Here is a 15,308-nt window from a genome sequence, read left to right on the forward strand (position 1 = left end):
GAAGGAATAAATAAAAGGCTACATATAACTTCCCCCTGGAAACTATTTGTAGTAGGCTGGTAGTTTACTTACATAGGCCCTTCAGGTTCTAAGCCAAGGAGACGCTTCCTGACCAGCAGAAGTTTAGGTGTGAAATCAGGTATGCGCTGGATCCTTACCATGAGATCCCCAACAACCTGCATATATTATACAATTTATTTTATTTATTAATTTCTTCGCATTTCTATCCTGCCCTCCCCAAATAGGCTCAGCATTGAGTGAAATGGGGGGGCAGGTGAGGAAGCAAGTCAGTAATAGGGATGGGCAGAGCTCTCTTTGTAGAAAAAGCCCAGCAGGAACATATTGGGCCACACCCCCTGATGTAACCACTGTTTCACAGAGGGCTTTCTTTGTAGAAAAAGTCTACCAGGAATTCATTTGCATATTAGGCCACACACCCTGCCACCAAGCAAGCCAGAACTGCGTTCCTGTGTGTTCCTGCTAAAAAAAAAAGCCCTGGGGATGGGTATGAACGAGGAAAATGTGGTTCTGTTTGTGGCATTTTCAGTTCACAAACCACAAACCATCACAAACATTTAGCTTCCAAACAGACCAGTTCAGTTCATGTGGTTTGTGACATGGTAGGATGCCCCCCTAGATGTACTAGAGACACCAAACTCGCAGGGAATCCATCTGACTCTCCTTTACCTGCCCTCCAAGTCTGGTGAGGATTGGGTTTACAGGGTCCAACTTACAGCCCCCCAAATAAGATGCCCCCAGGAATGTGCTTTCCGGGGAAATGACAGGCAGTCATTCTCACAGGCACCAATTCAGGAGGGTCAGAAGTGTATAGAATGGATTCTGTGGAAGCTAGAGATATCAAAGTTGCAGGGGACCTCCCTCCAAGTTCCACCTCCCAGTTGCTTTGAAGTTTGATAAGCATTTAGATTGAGCTGAGACAGTCTGTCTGGAAATATATCACACACTGCCAGAAACACCTTGAAACTTCATGGGAAGTTTGTGCTTGTTGCCCTGCCATGAACTTGAGTTTGTGAACCATGAACAGTCAAAATTTAGCACGAATTTTAGTTTGTGAACCAAATATGGCCATCCCTTGATAACAGATGAAGGAATATAGAAGACCATCTGGTGTTGACAGCTTACTGTCCAACTAAGTATGGTCAAACGACTTGGTCTGTTAAAATTTTACCATGTAGAGATACTCTGCACAAGAACATATTTGTATACTTTAATGTCTGAAGTACAGTATGCTTCAGCTACTCAACTTCATGCTTTTTAGAAAGAAACCAGATTTTGTGCCATTTCAGAGATTAAAGTGCACATGCTATTTCCTACATGAAAATGCAATAAATGGCATTTTATAAATGAGGTTTTTTTATTTGAGATGTTTACTGAAGAATCAACAGAGAATGCAGGATATAAATGTTTCAAACACATTTATTTACTATATTTATTTCATTTTGACACTTGTTTTCTCCTCAATGGGGAGCCAAAGTGGCTTACATTATTCTCCTCTCCTTACAATAACCCTGAGAGGTAGATTAGACTGAGGGCAGGTGACTGGCCCAAGGTCATCCAGCAAGCTTCCATGGCAGAGTCAGGATCTGAACCTGGGTTTCCTAGATCCAACTCTAATACTCTTGACCACTATACAACATTGTAAATTAGTTTCAGAAAATATAAATACTGAAAGTGACATTATTTACTATCTATAACCTCAATAACTTTGCAAACAGAGTTCTAGAGCAGAAGCCTCAGACCAAAGGCCATATTCTTTGATGAAATATTATCACAATTGGTTTGTGTATTACCTACATTAAAGGAAAGGAAAGGTCACCTCTGCAAGCACCAGTCGTTTCTGACCCTGTGGTGACATTGCTTTCACAATGTTTTCACAGCAGATTTTTTATGGGGTAGTTTGCCATTGCCTTCCCCAGTCATCTACACTTTCTCCCCAGCAAGCTGAGTACTCATTTTACCAACCTTGGAAGGATGGAAGGCTGAGTCAACCTCGAGCCGGCTACCTGAAAACCCAGCTTCCACCAGGGATCGAATTCAGGTCATGAGCAGAGCTTAGGACTGCAGGACTGCAGCTTTAACACTCTGTGCCATGGGGCTCCTACCTACATTACCTTTACCTACATTAAAACACAGCAGTAAAATAGCAGATTACTTCTTTACCTACATTAAAACACAGCAGTAAAATAGAGCAGAGAATAGGTGAATACAGGTTGCTTGCAGAGAAAGTAGCTAGTTGTTTATAGCAGTAATGAATTTTGCCTTATAAGTGTTGCATTTCACTAGTGCCTAACTTTTTAAAAAAGTGGGGAAACAGAAAAGTGATAGAAGTGGCAGGCAATGTATTATTTATATGTTGCTATTCCATTTATAAAGTCATCTGATTTAATAGCATTGGACACTGCATGCTCTTGGTTTACTTACCCTGACAATCACTGAAAAAAGAGACCGGCACCCTGAAGCTAGATTTACATAGGGATCCAAAAGATATTCATGGATGTGCGGATGGGGAAACAAGGAGAGCTTGGACAATACAGATGTGACTTGCAAATTGACATCATATGGCTGTGGGGGGAACAAAGCAAAAGAAAACCATGAATTGACTGCCTTCTTTCCTCATCTCTCCATATGTTCCTATCCATTACAATATGACTGGTTTTCAACAGAACATTTAGCAGCTTTGGAGGCCCTCCATTAAAAATGTTTTACTATAGGTCACAACCATCAGTTGTATAAGCATGATGCTTTAAACCTCCTATCTCAATCTCAGTACTCTGCACAGATCTGAAAAAACCTTAACAAGCAAAGCCAAAATTGCTGTGCTTTCAGTTCCATTTGTTTAGGACAATTATTTATCCAAAGCAATCAATGTGAAAAAAATCTCTCCTATTTCCAGCAGAAATGGGAATGCAAGTAGGGAATAGAAATATGTGGTTACTGTTCGAGCTGCTTGTAGATGGAGGCTATTTCTGTGTCAGGCACATTGATTCAGCAGCACACCCAATACCTGCAAGCCATAAGGGATTATTGTTCTTTCCACATTGATCACAGTCATCCAAATGACAGACTAGGATCAGCACAGAGTGACACCCTTAAGTCCAGATGGGGGGAAACTGTGGCTGCAGGACTGAAACAGTTTTCCAAATGTGTCACTGCTTTCTTAAGCTGAACCTGAATTTAAAATTCACCCTCACTTGCTGGCACGTACTGTAGGTGTTCCCCCAAAGTCATTCTATAGCCTTTTCTTGACTTTGCTACAGCAATGTGTCATGTAGCAATAGCAGGAGGGATGGGTTGCCAGCAGCGCAGCCACAAAGGAATACAAAGGAGCCCCTAGTTTGGGTAGGTGAAGATTGAATATTTACAGTCTATCGAGCTGCTGCCTGCAGCAATATCAGCAGCACACTGAACTCACACAAAAAAACTGGCAAAACATCACCAATTTCAGCTATTGGTATTAGTAGACAAGGGGACAGTATCTGTGAGCAGCCTGATAGTCAAGGAATAACCCTTGAGGAACAGTGATAGGTGCTGATGTTGCAATTACAGACACTATTTACAGTTGCTGTTGATCTCTCAGCAGGAAGGCACATGAAAACAAGGGACAAAGAACCTAGAAGCAGATAAAAGGGCATGTACAGTAAATTAACCTGGACTGTGATTAACTGGGAGCCTCTCTCTGGCCTACAAAGCTATCAATAAATGAAATGGAAAATTATATTTTGCTTATTTCAATTTATGCACTACCTCATGGACTTATTGCATGTAATGTTAGAATAAACACAAAGGGCACTGGCCTGACTCCCTCTTCCTATTACAGACCACTGAATACCACCCCCACCCCACCCCCAGCGCTGCAGGCTTCATTCCATAGGTAGCACTTAGAATCCAACCCTTTATGTATTTAATTGGCAGTACTACAGAAATGGGATTTTTAGTGGAGAATTCTTCTCTGTATAAAGGATCAAAAATGGGCAACAGGACCGAGATGTATGAACATGACATACAGTGTTAATTCATCCACACAAAAATTAAGAACCACTTGCAAAAGAGCTATATCCAACTGTATCAGGAACTTCACCTGATACAATAATTACATTAAGTTATTTTAAACCATATTAACTAAACCAAGAGTTTTCTGATTGAATTACATTCACATTTTATAAACATTTACACTTGACCCCCCCTTCTCAAACTCTGACTACAAAAGAAGATTTTTGGAGGGTAGTTAAGGGATTTTCTCATCTTACTGTATATTTTAATTGAGCATCAAAAATTGCCCTTGACACAAGAGAGAGAACAGCATCATGCTTGGCTGATCCAGAAATTTTGTCATTCTGACAGGTACTATATCAAATTGACATCATGCCATAATAACCCATAGTGTTTTTTGCAACACTGCTAGATATTTTATTGCCTGATAATCTTTAGGTAAAGGATTTCAGCTTTTTTCCTGATGCAGTTTCATTGCCAGGGCCAGATTTTCATATGCACAAGATTACTTTCCTTAAAGCTGCTCAAACGCAGATTTAAGTCTCAAATCCAATAGTCCATTTTAGAAGAGGCATCTGTGTGTCTAATCAAGGCTGCTTTAGTGTCATATTGACCTGCCAATTATGTCAACAACCAAAGGAAATCAGAGGCAGAAAATGATTTCAGATAGCAAATCTTAATAATATGGGAATGGCCATCGTAAATGCTGGTGGCAAACTACACATGCTGCTGCAGATCTGTTGCACACAAATGTTCAGCAGGCTGCAAGTGTGATTAAAAACAAAAAAATCAGAATGTGGTGAGGGGTGTGCTGGACTTCCTTGCCTGCCCCTCACATTTTAGCCCCCAAGGTCCTTTTCCTTCCAAGTCAGGAAGCAGGATTGCCACCAATCTGGTGAAAAAAACGCCCTGCTGCTGTAACGGGGACTGAATGAGATGTTATTTACTTCCATGCCACAAAAGCTTCAGCTAGCCACTAAGCCTCTGTAAAAGGGATATTCACATTTTTCCTTCCAGGCTGCTGGCAACCATAGACAGAAGTAATTGGGAATAAAGAGCTCGGATCCTGTGACCATACTCCATTTTGGCACTTCACAGCATACCCCTCATCCTAAATCCAGTTAGTGCAGACTCATATCGGAGGGTCTGGTTCTGCTGCCACATCACATGTATACAAGCTTAGGACTAACAATAGTGCGTTCTTCTTGCTGTGCAGAAAGGATGTCTGAATTTAGTGATTGTGAGTCCTTGAAAGTCACCCTATCCTGCTGCTTCTCAAAATATAATCAAATGTAACACACAAAAGCAGCCCTGTAATCAAATGTAACACACAAAAGGCTCTGGCAAAATTCTCAGAACTTTTCCTGCTGGTCATGCAGCTCAGGTTCAGCTCAGAGTGCACCTGCATGACAAAACAGCTCATCTGGACTCACTTTCAAATGCAAATAAGAAAATGCAACATCAGAAGAAGTTTTGCAAGTCATATTATCAGCAGAAAAGTTCCTTCATTTTTATCCTGGAAAAAAAAGCCTACAGAGATACAAAATTCAGCAGTTTTCTTTACCCATCAATATATTGCCTGCATTATTTATATCTGATAAATCCATTGGACCTATATACATTTCAGTTTGTTCTGGGTCTTACTAAATTGCAAACAAAAGGTAATGTTTATGGTATTGAGACTTCTGAGGCTCTATAATAAATACTGAGCCAAGGTCCACTAATATTACCTTAGTTTACAAACCGATCTTGAGTGTCCACACTCCCTTTTGACATTTACCCCTTCCCCTCACCCCGGTCCTCTGGCATGCAGAGTGTGCTTGAATGACAGGTAACATATGAAGAAATGAGAAATATGGGGAGAGACTTCTGCTTCTTTTTACCTTCTCCAAAGCACAAAGAATGTGAAAGCTCATGGAAGGGAAAGCTCATGTGTCCTTGACATCCTTCTCATTACACAATCCATGGGGATTTAACCCTGGTAAGCTAATTTGTGGATGCCTCCTAGTCAAAGTCTAGCAATATTTAAAAGATACCAACATGCACAAGCATGTGGGCAGAGATTTAATATTCATTCTCTTCAATGTAGGCCAGCAAAACATCCACCCTAAAGCACAAATGCTTTTTTGTTCAAATTACTACTAGCACCTGCATTTTTTAGAATATATGGTTAAACAACATATGGTATACTGATACTGAGCACTAAGAAGCTAGATAACGACAAGGTACTGTCTAAATTATACTGAAAGATGACTGTGAAAATACCATCTCTGAAAATATAGGTCAAAATTGCTACCAGTACTACCTAGGCAAATTGATACTAGAGCACCTGAATATCTGACATTGCTTTAAGTTATATAATTAAAGCATATTTCATTCAAGCTCCCTGAAGAGCTGCATTCAGCTGAAGGGTGACCTGTAGCTAAAGGGTGTATATGTTAAGAATTTCTGTGATCATGTGAAAATCAACCATGTCTACAAAGGAAGCATCAAGAATTGTAGGCCTACCTGATCAAGAATTCTGCCCATTCTATCAAACAAAACTTTCAGGAAATGTCCTTCAAAGAATGAAGCTTCTAAATTGCACTTTTCCAGAGGTTTAGGAGAGCCTGGCCATTCCCATCGTAAGCATATGGCGCAATAGTCCCGGAACTGGAAAAAGCAAACAATTAATCAACAGCTCATTATAAAGCCAATTTTAACAGGCAGTTATTATAGTAGATCAGGTATGTCCAACAGGTAGATCTCGATCCACCAGTAGATCGCGGAGGGGTCAGAGGTAGATCACCAGCCCCACTTGGTTTCATGGTTTGCTGGACAGGTGTTTGGGTTTTTTTGATGATGGTTTGGTGTGGTGGTATTTGATTATTGGTGCCAGTATGATGAATTCTTATTTTTACTTTTAGAACTGCATGTGTGGTTTTGGCATCATCTAGAGGTCTTCAGTTCCCGTTGATCTTTAATATTTTGGGACAGCGACAGTTTTGTCCACATTCAGCCAGTGTTAACTTAGCACCCCAGCCACCCCAGTATAACGAAGATCAGTGTTCCAAAGAAGAGCAAAACCTACCACTTTCATGATGAATGGGAAATGGACTACTTCCTCATGGTGAAAAACAAGTGTTGTTGTCTACTTTGTAATGCTGCTGTATTCTTGCCCAAAAAGGTAATCTGGAATGTCAGTATAAGGCTCTGCATAGCGATAAGTTTGATGTTGATTTTCCACCCAAAAGTGAAATTCGTAAACTGAAGCTCAAAGAACTTAAATCTAAATTGGCTGCACAGCAACAGTTGATGGCGAAGCCAAGGTCACATTCAGTCAATGCAACCACGGCATCCTTCAAGGTCAGCAACCTGATCGCAAAGAAATGCAAACCTTTCAATGAAGGAGAATTTGTAAAAGATTGTTTTCTTGAAGCAGCAGACAAACTTTTTGAAGGATTTAAGAATAAGAAGGAGATCATAGCTGCTGTTCAAGATGTACAATTGTCAAAAAACACCGTCGTGCGGTGAATATAAAGATGTGTGGAGACACAACTGAACAACTGTTGGAGGATGTTTCAGTTTGTGTTGCTTTCTCACTCCAACTGGATGAATCTACAGACATAAGAGACATAGCCCAGTTACTAGTCTTTATCTGGATGGTTTTGAAGACTTCAGTGTTAAAGAACTACTTGGAATGATTTCTTTAAAAGGGAGAAATACCGGCCAGGAAATATTCAGCTCTTTCCATTCTTTTGTGACAAAGTGTAATCTTCCATTGCATAAACTTGTTTCCATCACTACTGATGGAGCAAGAGCAATGACAGGTGAGGTTAACGGTTTCATAGGCCTCTGTAGACAGCATGACGACTTTCCAGATTTCCTTTCTTACCACTGCATCATTCACCAGCAAATTTTGGCAAGCAAGAGACTCAATACAAAGACTGTCATGGATATCACTTTCAAAATTGTAAATTCAGTTCGTGGAAGATCATTTCAAAGACGGCTTTTCAATCTTACTCTTGATGAAGGAGCAGTGGGAATCATTTTCCACACAGATGTAAGGTGGCTAAGTAGGCACTAATTTCTGCAAAGATTTTGGGATTTGCTGAATGAAATAAGGAGGTTTTTGAAGGACAGGGGAGATGACAAAGCAGAGTTGGAAGATGAGGAGCAGTTATGTGATCTGGCATTTCTCGCTGACTTTACAGGCAAACTAAGTGATATGAACATTGAACTACAAGGTAAAAACAAATGCATTGGTGAGATGATAAGTACAGTTTCATCCTACAAGAGCAAATTTCAGCTACTGATGACTGACCTTGCAAATAACACTGTGATCATTTTCCTAATACGCAGGACCATCCGGGACAATATCCAAATTTTGTTTTTCAGAATTAGAAGTATGTGACAGAAATCCGCTCTGTTATCCAGGAATACGAAAAAAGATTCTGTGACTTCCAAAAAATTGAAAAAGTTGTGGAGTACTTGTCACACCCATTCAAAGCAGATATGGACATTAAGGAAACTGCAGCTGCTATCAGTAAAAATTACTAATTGAGCAAGGCATCTCTTGGAAACGAAATAGTAACTCTTCAAAATGACATTTTCCTCAAGACCTGTGCTGAGCAAGAAGCGTTTTGGAAGCTAGTCCCTAGAGACAAATTTCCCAACTTGAGAAGATGCAGTGAAGCTGTATACTCCTGTTTCGGTTCAACTTATTTGTGTGAATCTGGCCTTCACGCAATATTCACCCAATTTCAAAAAGCTGGTGGATGAAATGCAGGCTTGGACGTCTCACTAATTAGCAAGAGCGAAGTTTTAAAGATTGCGCAAGATCAGCCTGGATCAATACTTGACCTACAGTTAACGCAAATTACTCAATAAAAGTTAAAGAAAGTTATTAAGACAGTTAAAGAAAGTTATAACAATAAAAATTTAAGCAAAACTGTTCGCAGTTCTTTCTGGATCTTTGTCTCTCTGTTTTGTTTTTGCTTATTTTGCTTACCAGTAAATGATAGAAGGTGCATTGTAAATGGGGGGTGGGGGCAATGGAACCCAACTTTGGTGGCTTAAAATCTAATTCAAAGCTAATTTGTAACTTAATTTTCATGGTGGTAGATCTGGAAAAAAAATAGATCATGACCTGTTCGAAGTTGGACATGCCTGTAGTAGATAATGGCAATTACTTGCTTTTGTCTATTAGGAACGATGAGCAATCAATCATTCCCAAGAATGTAAACTGGAGTTTTGTAAGGGAGGGGGGGTTTCCTCCCTAAACAGCACTCTACTGAGAAAGATTTTCAGGGCTCTATCTTTCATGGGCTCTGTCTTCCACAACTAGACACCTTAACTTTAAAACACGTTAAAGCACTTTACACCAGTATTAAGATGACCTCATATTTTTCCTATATGGGAAAAAACCCTCCCACCCACACAACTATGTATAGAGAGTACAAAAACACATATTTTACTATTTTACACGAGTTCATTGCACACCACCTTCTGAACACACGAGGCAGAAAACCATACTTTGTTTAGCTCCCTGTCATTCTTCCCAAGTGGAAAGGATTAAGGATCCAAATGTACTATTGCATTTTGAATCAGCTCTTCCTTGAACAACCTAAGGTGTGTGCCCCTGCCCCCATTATATCCTAACAGCAGTATCCCCAAATAGTAGATTATGCTAAAAGAGAGTAAATAATTGCAGTGCTCATTAGCTCCAGGGCTTAATAGAGAGTCAAACCCAGTCAAATCCAACCCTTGACTCTGTAGCCCCTTCACCCCAAACCATTTTTTGGCATCAAGTGGATTCACCCCTGCATAGACTTCTCAATCTAAACACCTCACAAAGGCTGCCCATCCTTCACTATAATGAGAAGGCATTTATTTATCCATTTGGTACAACCGCACGAAGGTGAGAAACCGGTATGATAAAGCCATTGGATTCAATCACAGCATTAAGATTTTATTGTGAATGTAATGTACTAGAAGAGCCAGTGTATAGCTGAGCATTATTCTATTATTGTGATCCCCACTTTCTTCCTTCTTTCAAGGTAACCACCCTCAGAAAACTGAATGCTACTTTCTGCTTTCAGGTTCAGAGTTGTGTGGATATTTTTGTGGCTCTTCCTTCTCCCCATTTATTTCATATTTAGGAAGGTTGGAAAGACAAAAAAAAAAGCAAAACGCAGAACATAAAGGAAATCTTTTCTACTTGACTGGATAAGCTACTGCATTTGTTACTGAGAGCATAACGTTTTTAAAATTACCATTCTGTGCATCTGTGCTGCACTTATCCAGCTCCCCAAACCACTTCTTGTTCTATTGCATATGCTCAGAGCAATTTAGCAGCCTGCGAATTACAGAGCTGCAATCAAATACAGTTTGTCCTCAGATCACAGAGACTGGAAGTTTAAAAAAAGAACTGAGTATTGATGTTTCAAAATAAGAACATTAAAGTTCTCTTTTCTCATGATTACTACACACTTAAAAACTACCTGCCTGGGGCTGCTCATTACTTGTACTGTATCTTTAATACAGCTATGGCTTCAAAAATAACTTCTGTAGCATTTCTTCAGTGACTTGCCTCTGTCAAAGACATTGCCATGAAAGGACAATGCAGATAAATACAAAGGCAAATTTGAGAACCACTGTGTTGTGCAGTGTAGTGGATTCTTAGGAATATTCTGTTTGCATCATTGCACCTATAGCCTTTTCTAAACACAGAAAATAGCACAAGTAACTCCGTTAGTAGTTTGGTGGGCCAACAGGGTGCAGTGAACTAGGGTGCTGAATCTGGACTGGGAAAAACAAGGTTCACAGTGGTCGCACTCAGCTATGAAACTCCTTGAACAACTGTGGGCCATTCAGCCACTCTCAACCCCATCTATTTTACAGAACTGTTCTGAAAGTAAAATGGAGTAAGGGAAGAAGCTTCCTGAGCTTCCTGGAGAAGAGACAGGATAAAAATGTGACAGAGTAAGGTTTAGTGAAGTGAAATGTATTTATTTCCTATGAACAGTATTCTTAGGTTTCCCCACTGCTTAGCAGTATGTATTTGTTATTTGTATTTATTTATCCAGAATATTTATATACCCCACCTTTCTCTTGCCACACTCAGCACAGCAGACATTCTAATACAGATTGCTTACCTCCCCCTAATATCCATAAAATTATATTACATTTATATAGTGATCTTTTTAATACCATATGCCACTGGTGTTAGCAGAGTTAGCACTCTAAACTCATACGTGGAGCAAAATGCTGTGATTTGTTTTCTAGAACCCAGACAGAATCACTATACATAGAAAAGATGAATGTTTAGAAAATTAAATAGGATCTAAACTTCAGTAAACGTTCATTAAACCCAGAGAACAAACATTGAGATGTCTTTGCAGGTGATGCATACAATGTCTTTGAAAAAGGATGGCCTTGATAGCAACTGAATACAACTGAGAAAAGGGAAGCTAAATCAGCATTTCAGTCCCCTTGCCTGGCACTCATTCTTAAAGGCCACTCCTCCAACCACCAAGCACTCTATTTTTGTCACTTACTTGTCGATGAGCATCTCTGAGGTAGGTATCATAACCTGTGCCCTCCACATGATAAGAAGATTTGGCTTCATCTGGTACTAGGCAGAGAAAACTGAAAAGAGAAACAAGTAACTAGTCAATATAATTTGTTTCTTAATCATTAAAACAATAGATATGTCAATTATTATTAAAGCCCTGCAGTTATCCATACTGCTGTGCAATGAAGACAGAAGAAGAAATCAACACAGGTATTTCTGTCAATCTGGCCATTCATATTTTACACTGCAAAAAATGAATGCTGCCTTACTGTTGACCCAAAGCATCTTCAGTTGTCAGATTAATTTCACAGTAGCAGCACACACCAAGGGGTGAAAAATGTCTGTTACACCCATTTTACATGACACCATTCATCCCTGGAATCTATGCTGCATTTCCTTTATAGTTGTATCCAATATATAGAACAGGGATAGCCAGACTGTGGCTCAGGAGCCAGATGTGGCTCTTTCATACATATTTAACTTGATAAATGTTTTATGGTTTTATATGTTTTATGGAATTGATTGTTTTTATGATACTGTAAGCCGCCCTGAGTCCGCTTGCGGAGAGGGCGGGATATAAATGTAAAGTAATAAATAAATAAATAAATAAATATGTTTGGCTCTTGAAGCCCCCACCACACCATTGGCTAGCTTGTAGAAGACATTGGGTTTGTTTTTTTTAAATAGCTTCTCCAAACCAAGCCAGCCAGCAGCTCGGAGAATGGATTTAAAGTTGAGATTGCTTTCTTTACACCTCCCCCACCTTCCTCCCTCACCCCATCTAGTTTCCTTCCTTCTTTTCTTCCCTCCTTCCTGTCATGTGGTTCTCCAACATCTGACATTCATATCTTGCAGCCCGCAAACATCTGACATTTAGTCTATGTGGCTCTTACATTAAGCAAGTTTAACTACTCCTGATACAGAATGTAGGATAAACGTAGTTTTCTTTTTGTTTTAAAAACATGCCTACCAGTTTTGCACTTCAGAGAAGTAATGGATCCCAACCACTTGATCCTCTTTTTCCTGTTAATGCTGAGTTACCACTATAGATCCCTCTTTGTTAGTTTGTTTGACTTCCCCTGACGTTTATGTAAAGTTCTGGTGTATGTGGCTCCCAGTAGGAAGGATTCAGAAACTTAGCTCCTGCACCACAAGCTGTGTGTACTACAAACCTTGGAGTATGATCTCTGAGATCAGTGGCACCATCACCGTGATATTACCCCTGCCACAAGACTTAGCATGTGGTCATTTGCCTGCCCTGGACTGTGGTAACTAAGGAAGGAAGCCTGCCTTGGGTCTTGGCTGACTGGGGCCAAACCCTTCTGCATGACCAAGACAGGCAGGCCTGATTTAGTCATGACAAGAAGGAAACCTGTGAGGAATTTATGGGGAGGGGTGTCCCCTTTCATCCGCCTTTCCTTCCTCCCTTCTCCCCGCCCCATCTTTGTTCCTCTACCTACCCACTTACCACATCCTCAATGCTACCTCCCCATGCCTTTTCTGCCTATCTTGTCACTCCGATGCCCCAATCCTCATTGCTATGCCTATCCACCCACCTAGTTGGCACCACCTCCTCTTGTCTTTCCCTCTCCCCCCCTACTTCATCCTTGCTATCCTGCCTTCCCACCCACCCACACTTATCCCCAGTACTTTGACTGCTCCTCCCACCCCAGTGTAAAATGGGCTGCCCCCTTGCTTATCTCTGGAGAGTCATGGTGAGCCTGGGGACTGCAGCAGCAATGCCAGAAGCTGTGCCAGGCTCAGCTGTAAGTTTGCTGGGTCCATGAGTGGCAACAATGGGGCCACAGTCATGAGTCACAGTGGGCCTGAAAGCGGCAATGATGAGGATGAATTGGAAAGGTGGAGGGCATGGTGGCGACACGAGGAGCTGCAGCAGCCACAGTGGCAATGCCAGGAATTGTGCTGGGACTGGGCAGGCAGACTCAAGTCCAGAGCAACAACTGTCCCAGTCAGACAGTGGTTTCTCACCCTTCAGCAATGGGAACCCTCCCTGACACTCTGACCTTCCATCCTCCCCACCTCACGGAGCAGCCCACCCAGTTGGCAGCAAGTCAGCCCAAATGACTGAAGTGCTGTTGCCCGCCTACAGCCTCTCCCTCACCAGTCCACCAAACATTTTCTGCACATGTGCAGACAATGCTCCTGGGTTTGGAGGAATTTCCCCCCTAGTTTTCAGATTTTCTGCAAACCTGGGGGTCCCACAAGTTTGTAGAAAAATCTTCCTAATATGTAAATGGCCCTAATCCACAGATTTAAGTATCCATGGATGAGCCCATACTTCACTATCCTACACACACACACACACAGGGCTTTTGTTGTAGAAAAAGCCCAGCATGAACTCATTTGCATATTAGGCCACACCCCGATACCAAGCCAGTCAGAACTGTGCTCCTGTGTGTTCCTGTTCAAAAAAGCCCTATCTACTCCCTATCTCTCTCTATCTACACACATATATCAACTGAATATAATAAATAGTAAAATGTATTCTGAATATACATTTATTTATTTATACACACATATATACGCACACATACATACATACATAAATTGAGTATAATAAATAATAAATGTATTCTGAATACACATATATTTATTTATTATTTATTACATTCGATTTATAGCCTGCCCTTTCCAAAAGGGCTCTGAGCGGGTAACAACAGTCAATAATACAAGGTTAAAATCAGATTCACATAATAAAACAATATAACAATCTAAAAACACACTCTAATTCTGCAGTTTAATTATCTGCCTTTAATTATCTGCAGTTTAATTATCAGCCAGAGAAAGCTTTTCCCTCAGCTGGCTGATGGAAGAGGAGGGAAAAAGCCAGAGAAAGCCTTCCCTTGATAGGCTAAGAGCTCCTCCCTCTCCTACTCTGGAAGGGAAGCCAGAGATGGGGGGTAAATGCTGTCCCCTGGCAGCAGATCAGATACAGGGAGGGAGGGAGGGAGGGAAAGCATGACACAGAGAGATTGAAGTCCTATGCTTAAGACAAACAGCATTATTAAAGAGAGACTGTTGGTCTGAAAGGTATCATTAAAGGTCCCTGAGGGAGAACTCATTGGGGTCAGTCCTGACTAGGGCTGCCAGTTCCAGGTTGGTGGAAAATTTCTGGAGATTCTGTGGTTTAAGGGGTGGAGCCTGGAAAGGATGGAATTTGAGAAGGGGTAAGACCTCAGACAGGTGCAGTGCCATACACTCCACCTTCCAAATCATTTTCTCTGGGGGAACAACTGTTCCCAATTTCCAGGTGAAGGCTGGCGATCACTCAGAATTACAACTGTTCTGCAGATGGCAGAGATCAGCTCCCCTTGAGGTGTGGAGGGGAGTGAATGTCTTCACTTGGGGGAGTGGGAAGACAACAAGGGTGGAAGGGGCATTCACCCAGAGCCTCTTGCTGGAACCCATTGCAGTTTTCTTCACAACAGGTCTTATTCCTAGTTAGAATATAAGATACTGCCAAGGCAAAACCATTTACCCACGGAACGCTACAGTCACACAGCATCTTCTTTAGCTGGGCTTGCTACCCATGTAAAACTACTACAACCAATTAACTAACACTCTATCACAACCATTGCCTGGGATATGGGCTTTTGACATACTGGTCCCTGCCTAGTTTAAACAAGATGCAGAGTCCCATGAGTCTTATCTTGTCATAATCATGTCTAAACCAGGAATAAATTGGTATAAGGGGATGAGGTTCACCTGAGGTTACTCAACT

The 15,308-nt window shown here is 41.0% G+C and overlaps 1 protein-coding gene across 2 annotated transcripts in view; it reads right to left on the reverse strand.

Moving 5' to 3' along the window:
• FHIP2A (FHF complex subunit HOOK interacting protein 2A) overlaps positions 1–15,308 on the reverse strand; it is a 49,798-nt gene that overhangs the window by 4,061 nt on the left and 30,429 nt on the right. For both annotated transcript variants that reach the window (XM_060241569.1, XM_060241570.1), the window contains 4 exons: positions 11,550–11,640; positions 6,520–6,663; positions 2,443–2,583; positions 73–176 (listed from right to left, as the gene is read on the reverse strand). In XM_060241569.1, coding sequence (XP_060097552.1) covers positions 73–176; positions 2,443–2,583; positions 6,520–6,663; positions 11,550–11,640 — 480 coding nt within the window. The remainder of the gene's footprint in view (positions 1–72; positions 177–2,442; positions 2,584–6,519; positions 6,664–11,549; positions 11,641–15,308) is intronic.

This window comes from Heteronotia binoei, chromosome 6 (assembly GCF_032191835.1).
Source record: "Heteronotia binoei isolate CCM8104 ecotype False Entrance Well chromosome 6, APGP_CSIRO_Hbin_v1, whole genome shotgun sequence".
NCBI classification, from domain to species: Eukaryota; Metazoa; Chordata; class Lepidosauria; order Squamata; family Gekkonidae; genus Heteronotia; species Heteronotia binoei.